Below are 8,368 nucleotides of genomic sequence, written 5' to 3' on the forward strand. Positions count from 1 at the left end.
CAGCTGATTGTTGTATTGAACACACTTTGGACATTACTCCTAAACTCGTCTATAAGTATTTAAAGTGCCGGTTCTTCTTCAGAGCGAGAGAAATCCGCAGAGATCTTCAAGCTCTGACATTTGCGAAGTCTACTCGTAAACTATCGAAAGTGGCCTCAAACTATTTTAGGTGAATAGTTTATTCTTTTAATTCATTTGAGATAAGTGTCAGTGTTATATGTATCTATTGTATGTATTGTGTTTTATGTACTCAAAGTGATACATAGATACATTTTCATTATAGTCTGTTATGCCTTTCAGCGTTCAGTCTGCAAGCCACTGTGAAATTACTAATCGCCGCCAAAATCTATTTGTAACTAGTTCTGTGGCCTTGTTTAGTTCTATATCTCTTATCTTTAACTCATTGGAAACTGAGTCTAACCATCGCCGTCTTGGTCTCCCTCTACCCCTCTTACCCTCCATAACAGAGTCCATTATTTTCCTAGGTAACCTATCCTCCTCCGTTCGCCTCACATGAACCACCGCCGAAGCCGGTTTATGCGTACAGCTTCATCCATCGATTTCATTCCTAACTTAGCCTTTATTTCCTCATTCCGAGTACCCTCCTGCCATTGTTCCCACCTGTTTGTACCAGCAATCATTCTCGCTACTTTTATGTATGTTACTTCTAACTTATGAATAAGATATCCTGAGTCCACCAAGCTTTCATTCCCATAAAGAAAATTTGGTCTGAAAACAGACCAATGTAAAGATAGTTTAGTCCGGAAGCTGACTTCCTTCTTACAGAATACTGTTGATCGCAACTGCGAGCTCACTGCATTAGCTTTACTGCGCCTTGAATCAATCTCACTTACTATACTACCATCCTGGGAGAACACACAACCTCAATACCTGAAATTATCTACAAGTTCCTGCTTCGTATTCCCAATCTGACATCCAATTCTCTTGGATTTATTACCTGCGACGTCAATTTAGTCTTAGAAAGGTCAATTTTCATTCCATAATCATTGCACCTATCTTCAAGGTCCAAGACTGCAGGCTTTCGGTACAATCCGCCATTACGACCAAGTCGTCAACATAGGTTAGACTGTTTACTATAAGCTCTGTAAAAAAAGTATGTAACGCACGTTATTCCATTTGTTTGTGTATAGGAAAAAATACATAATTTGGTATGATGTTGATGATGCTAATGATAAAAAAATGGTGTATGGCTTTTAGTGCCGGGATGTGTCCGAAGACTTCGGCTCGCCAGGTGCAGATCATTTTATTTGACTCCCGTAGGCAACCTGCGCATCGTGATGAGGATAAAAGGATGATGAAAACGACACATACATCACCCAGCCCCGTGCCAGCGAAATTAACCAATGATGATTAAAATTCCCGACTCTGCGGGGAATCGAACCCGGGACCCGCTGACCAAAGACCAGCATGCTAACCATTTAGCTATGGAGCCGGGCATGGTGATGACAGTTGTCTTATCGGGCCAAATCTGTAGTTTCTGTAGGTTCACAATGTGTTATTGTCCTTAATCTCTTCTACTATTTTCGTATCATTTATCAGGAATTGTATAATCATATTTATGTCCTTGTTATGCTTTGTCTCTGTGACAGCCTTGATAATTTTCAGGAAGCTAATAAACAAAACCCACAAACTATACATATATTTATCAGCGTGAAATTCCGTTAAACGACTAGCAAAAAATCTACTGTTGTCCTATTGTTACTATAAACCTTTGTTTAAGTATAGATGCAGAGTGTTAGAAAAATAGCCTATTTATATGAAACACTGAGAGCCAGAGTGTCATAACCCACAGCTTTTTCAAAATAGTGTTAGATGCATATTCGTACCCACCAGATGGCTATTGATGTCTGCCCAAGTGGCCTACCCTGATTTTAATTTCTCTTAGCTTTACTCTTAGAAGTCACATCTGATAACCAAAGTTGTCTACCCCTGTGGGTGGGGGCGGTAGAATAACACCCACGGTACCCCCTGCCTGTCGTAGGAGGCGACTAATAAGGGCCCCAGGGGCTCTAAACTTGGGATCGTGGGTTGGCGACCACTGAGCCCTTTGCGGAGTCCTGGCATTGCTTCCACTTACTTGTGCCAGGCTTCTCACTTTAATCTCTCCTATCCGACCTCCCTTGGTCAACTCTTGTTCTTTTCCGACCCCGACGGTATTAGAGTACTCGAGGTTCAGGGAGTCTGGAGTCTTTCATTTTCACTCCCTTCGTGGCCCTTGTCTTTCTTTGGCCGATACCTTCATTTTCGAAGTGTCGGATCCCTTCTATTTTTCTCTCTGATTAGTGTTACATAGAGGATGGTTGCCTAGTTGTACTTCCTCTTCAATCAATAATCACCACCACCACCAGCAGCACCACCAACCAAAGTTGTCTAAGCTAATAATCCATTGTAGCACTCAGAGGTTGCCTGAACTGGAAAGTGTCACACTGATCTAAATCACATTTAACCAATGAGTAAGAATTACTAATAAAAAGAAAGTACAATGATTTCTGATGGCCGTTTGTCTCGAGATTGAAACTAAGTGCTGAATCCACAATTCTACTTTATGATCAAAGAGGTAAACATCCACAACAACAACAACAACAACAAAACACCCATTTCTGTGGGTTCTATGAATATCTCAAGAGTTTTATTTCCTCAGTCCCAACTTACTTTTGTAACACAGCATCCGATTTAAATATCCCGTAGAAAATATCTGTCACCATATAACAATATTGTACAAGGAATATCAGAAAAAAATATGAAATTGATAGCAAAGTGCCACTGACACAATGGGTTTTTCGGAATATTTTAAATACACATTTTTCATTACCACTTCCACCAGTCAATCAAAGATTTTTAAAAAGGGGTGGCAACCAAACATACATACATACATACATACATACATACATACATACATACATACATACATACATACATACATACATACATTATCATTATAAACTGTTATGCCTTTCAGCGTTCAGTCTGCAAGCCTCTGAGAATTTACTAAACGTCGCCACAATCCTCGATTTGCAACTAGTGTTGTGGCCTCATTTAGTTCTATACCCCTTATCTTTAAATCGTTAGAAACCGAGTCTAACCATCGTCGTCTTGGTCTCCCTCTACTTCTCTTACCCTCCATAACAGAGTCCATTATTCTCCTAGGTAACCTATCCTCCTCCATTCACCTCACATGACCCCACCACCGAAGCCGGTTTATGCGTACAGCTTCATCCATCGAGTTCATTCCTAAATTAGCCTTTATCTCCTCATTCCGAGTACCCTCCTGCCATTGTTCCCACCTGTTTGTACCAGCAATCATTCTCGCTACTTTCATGTCTGTTCCAAAATAAATTACTCAGTTCATGCGACAGATAAACAGGGATGTCAGACCACAAAGTTTTACTTTCAGGGCACTCAGTTTTGCCTTGTGACCTAAATGTTTACACTAATTGAAAAGGCAAAGATAACTAATTTTACGGTTTTCGAAGACGTCGAGGTGCTATAATTTAGTCTCGCAGGAGTTCTTTTACGAGCCAGTAAATCTACCGACAAAGCCTGACGTATTTGAGCACCTTCAAATACCACCGGACTGAGTCAGGATCGAACCTGCCAAGTTGGAGTCAGAAGGCCAGTGTCTCAACCGTCTGAGCCACTCATCCCAGCAAAGGCAAAGAAATTCTATCCCAATATTTACAGTCTGAATGATTGGATTAGCCTTTTAACTGACGTTAAGAAGATAAATCCTTTCAAGGTGAATATATATCAGCAGATGACATTTTTAGTTGTAGTACAATAAGATCATATGTAACCAACAGGAAGGTAAACACTGAAAAATATAACGTTGAGTGGTTGAAATGCAATGGATAATAGTTGAAGCAGACTAATTGTTTCACTTATGTATACAAATATACAAATGCAAGTATACAAATTGCCCAGATATATAGATATTTTAAGCAAATCTTCGCAAAAGGAACTCTGCAAAAAACATGCATGTGCTAGACAAGCTTTACGCCCATGGAAGAGCTATAGACAAACAGAATCCAACTTGAACTTTTGCCATACACTTCACAATTCGTCACACTTTCTATCATGATCTGAAAATTAATGCTCAAGTTGTAGATGAGAACTTACGTGAGAGTGCCATGGAGTGAAAGGAATGGATCTTCCGCTAACTTATATTAATATTTCGTTTCATTGTAATATGTTTACCGCAATTAAAATACACTAATAAATACTTTATTTTACGTCGTGTTCCAATATATTTTTGACTTTTTTCATTAATCATGTCATAGTGGTCTAAGCCACAAATGTTAATGCAGACTTAATAATCTTGTGTGCCATAACGTATTAAATAAACATATAACCAAAAAATAATAACTCATTCTTTATAAAACTGATAAATAACAAAGAAGACTATTTTCTATATATGTTTCCATCTTTACACTACGATAAATAATTGAGAAAAACATATTCTAAAAATTGTAGCCTACATTTTAGGTCATGAGATAGGCCACTCTAGTTCTAAGCGACTCATATTACATGTTTCATTTATACATGTGGGTGTGTTTTATACATGTTAGGTTAAATCATTATTGTCACTTAGAATAAGACAACTTAGTAATAATTATAAATTGATACCTACGTAGTTGATGCTCGGGACAAGTGGAAGGCCCCCTAGAAAGGAGGACGTTAATTCGGATGATAAAATATAAATGAAAAGTTTCATTTTTGTGTTTCTGTCCTTCGGGTGCTCTTGTGATAACTGTTTAATTATTATTATGATTTATTATTATTATTATTATTATTATTATTATTATTATTTCTTCGATTTTGGCCATCTGTGGACCACGTAAAATAAATTCCTCGTGTTTTTGTCTCCTTTTATTGATTTTTGGTTCCTACAGTACTTCATCCTTTCATTGTGTTCTTTTCTTCCTTCATCCGTCCAGAGAGTTGCACCCTTTCTCTCTTTTTCCTGAAAATCCCCGAACATTCTAATCCTATTGCGAAATGTAAGCCTGCCTATAATTTCTGCTTCCGTAATCCTTATTATTATCCCTGGATTGAAAACCTGCATAGTAGAGCCTTGGATCGAAGCCAGATCAACCATATGTTACTAGTGAATGAGACTAGACAGTTGCTATGGTTTCCCCTTCCAATGGGACGACACAGTAGGATGCAGTAGTAGAAATAGCCTTCTCTCAGTCTTTAGTCAGATTGTGACCGCATGTTGACGGTGAAACTTGACTAACCCTGAAATTAACTAACTGTGTTTTCGATGGTGTGAAGTCTTACAACACATGCGTTCACTTTATCTCAGTAAGTAATTGATAATGATATAATGACACATTACCTATAAGAGCAGCTAGATGTTGTCTGAACACAGACCAATCACGTCCAGTACGTCCTTCATCTTGACAGTCAGTACTTTTAACCACAGCCACTTCCTTTAATTCAGTCATCTTGCAGAGCGCTGTAGCATTACTACTGTAAACCTGTTCCAGCCAGTGCCACTCACGTAACTGAGCGGTGTGAGGTACAACAGCAAGCTTTAATAGTGACCCGGAAGTTCCAGAGGCATTTAAAATATTCATGCTGCCGTGCACCTCATGCGAACGATTAACGCGTTGTACCAACACATAGAAAAAGTGATTTCTATTACATGTCTATGCAAAAATTAAAAACGTTTTCTTGTAAAAGCCCATTTTCTTTCGTGTACATACTGGAAAGTTACAAGGGTCTACAACTTCCATTCAAGTTTCACGTGTGTGCTGTTCGTCAACAGCTGTCACGAGAATACCAAGGAGGTGGTGGTGGTGATTTTACTATTTTAAGAGGAATGGCCACTGGGCAACCATCCTCTCTTGACGTTTACCAGAAGCGATAGAGGAAGAATCCGGAAAAGAAAGAGAAGGACATGAAAATGAATGACTCCCTAGCCTCTATATTGCTCACGAGGTGCTTTCTCTATCGTCCACGCGTTAGTTTCTTTCTTTCTTTCTTTTTTTCTTTTTTTTTACAAGTTGCTTTACGTCGCACCGACACGGATAGGTCTTAAGGCGACGATGGGACAGGAAAGGGCTAGGAGTGGGAAGGAAGTGACCGTGGCCTTAATTAAGGTACATCCCCAGCATTTGGCTAGTGTGAAAATGGGAAACCACGGAAAACCATCTTCAGGGCTGCCGACAGTGAGGTTCGAACCCACTATCTTCTGAATACTGGATACTGGCCGCATTTAAGCGACTGCGGCTATCGAGCTCGGTCGCGTTAGTTCTTGAATTATTCCTGCAGTATTACCATCTTGTGGAGGTGAATAGCTTCAGGAGAGATAGAATACAGGTCGGTTAACAATAGTTAACAATGTTAAGAAATTGCAGGATTCTGATTAGTGGTCGAGTGTTGGTCTCGTAGGATCACAACCGACAGTGGCCATTTCTTACGTTATTCACAATTTTTTCAATTAGGATCTAAAGTGTGTCATGACATAAAAAGTTGAATATTAAAAATAATATAAGTTTTGTTTGAAACGTTTTTAAATGAAGCTGAACGTTTTCTGAATATTACCAAGAAACCCTTTTAACACCCTTGTACCCTCCTTCTTCCTTTGATTACTACATTGCAAGTTACACCAGCATCTACTTTAATATACAGTAATTATTGTAATACTATGTTGTGTTTCATAAAAGTATGCCGTATCGCTCTCATTTGACAGGTCTGCTGCTAGTTGCGAAGTTCATGTGAGCCGGTAACGTCACCCTTCTTTCATTGCCGACCCACAGAACTACCACGTTCACCAGTTCATTCACAGTAGTGATGGGCTAGCGACGGAATCGAGTAGAATCGAGTAATGTGCTCTTAGAATCGGTATTACTCGACTCCAGACTCGAGTCCAAGCATACTGGTGTCGCTATCTGTGGACATGCCTTAGAACTAAAATCTACTGTACTGCAGTGCACGGCATTCAGGGTCACCCACAGAATATTTTTGTGGTGTGGAGTGCAACATGTTTGCTGTTGATGATTGATGTTGTTCAGTCATCGGTCGTCAATAATTCGATTGTTATGATTATTATTATCATCATAGGCACTAAAGGTTGTGACTTACTAACAAACTGTCAGCTGTTTAGCTAGAACAGAATGACGTTCTGTCCGCTGATTTGCTGCGTGAACGTACGTCACATTCTGGACGCCTCATCTTAATACCCGACATTATATCTGCCGAAAGTATGATGTACATATAAACTGCTGTAATTCACCTGTTCCCCCGGACGATTGTAGCCTTTGGCGCGGTTAGCAATAGGCTATGGTTACAATAAATCTGTCATACTACCGATCATATTAGCACATCTACGCCCGTGTATATGCATAATAGCTACATGAGATATCATTTACCAGTAGCGAAGCAATACAATGTGTGCAGAAATACCGTCTATAGTCTACAAATAGCACATGTTTAAAATACACTAATTACAACATACATACCGTGACAGGGATTTGAAATAATAATAATAATAATAATAATAATAATAATGTTATAACTTTTACGTCCAAGTACGTACATTTGTATGGTTTTCGGGGATGCCGAGGTACCGCATTTAGTCCCCCGGGAGTTTTTACGTCCCAATAATTCTACCGACACTAGGTTGACGTATTTGAGCACCTTCAAATACTACCGGAATAAACCAGTATCGAACCGGCCAAGTTGGGCTATGAAGGCCAGATAAGCTATATTATCAATATTAGAATAGATGGCATATTCAGTGAAGTGTGTGCGAGACGCCGTAAACGGATATTTTCATATCTTATTATGCGTATTAAGTGGCATTATTATCGTTCTCAAGTAATTATCAAATTTAGGTTATTCCTTTTGCGCATTCATTCAGTTTTTTCATATCGTACCGCGCTGTCGCAATCCCATAAACCCTCAGCGACCGCTTGTACGCATGCTTCATCCATCTACGAGCCGGCGAGTGAGCGAACGTGTGACGTCATGCTATCATCGAGCCTTCGCAAGCGAAGCGAGTCCGAGCCTGGACTCGAAAGAATCGAGTACCGCGATTCCAGGCATCACTCGCGCACATCACTAATTCACAGCTTTCACATCACGTGAATGGAACAAACATTTCGGAGAATATCAGGGCTATACAAAGCGGAAAGCAGCTGTTTGGGAGTTCTTGTGAAAAATATATACAGTATATTTTTTTGTTACCGAACAATTTAGCTGTGCGGCTATACTCGCGCAGCTGCGAACTTGCATTCGAGGGATGGTGGGTTCGAATTCTACCGTCGGCAGTCCCGAAAATCGTTTTCCGTGGTTTCTCTTATAAGGCAAATGCTGCAGCCGCTACCTCCCCAATCCTAGC

General features: G+C 39.7%; 1 protein-coding gene across 1 annotated transcript in view; it reads right to left on the minus strand.

Annotated features, from left to right (window-relative positions):
- Nucleotides 1–5,506, minus strand: part of LOC136875605 (facilitated trehalose transporter Tret1) — a 49,988-nt gene extending 44,482 nt beyond the window's left edge. Inside the window, exon 1 of the mRNA XM_067149143.2 lies at nt 5,360–5,506. Coding sequence (XP_067005244.2) covers nt 5,360–5,468 — 109 coding nt within the window. The 5' untranslated portion in view covers nt 5,469–5,506. The remainder of the gene's footprint in view (nt 1–5,359) is intronic.
- Nucleotides 5,507–8,368: the final 2,862 nt, after the last annotated feature.

Source organism: Anabrus simplex, chromosome 6 (genome assembly GCF_040414725.1).
Source record: "Anabrus simplex isolate iqAnaSimp1 chromosome 6, ASM4041472v1, whole genome shotgun sequence".
Taxonomy (NCBI): Eukaryota; Metazoa; Arthropoda; class Insecta; order Orthoptera; family Tettigoniidae; genus Anabrus; species Anabrus simplex.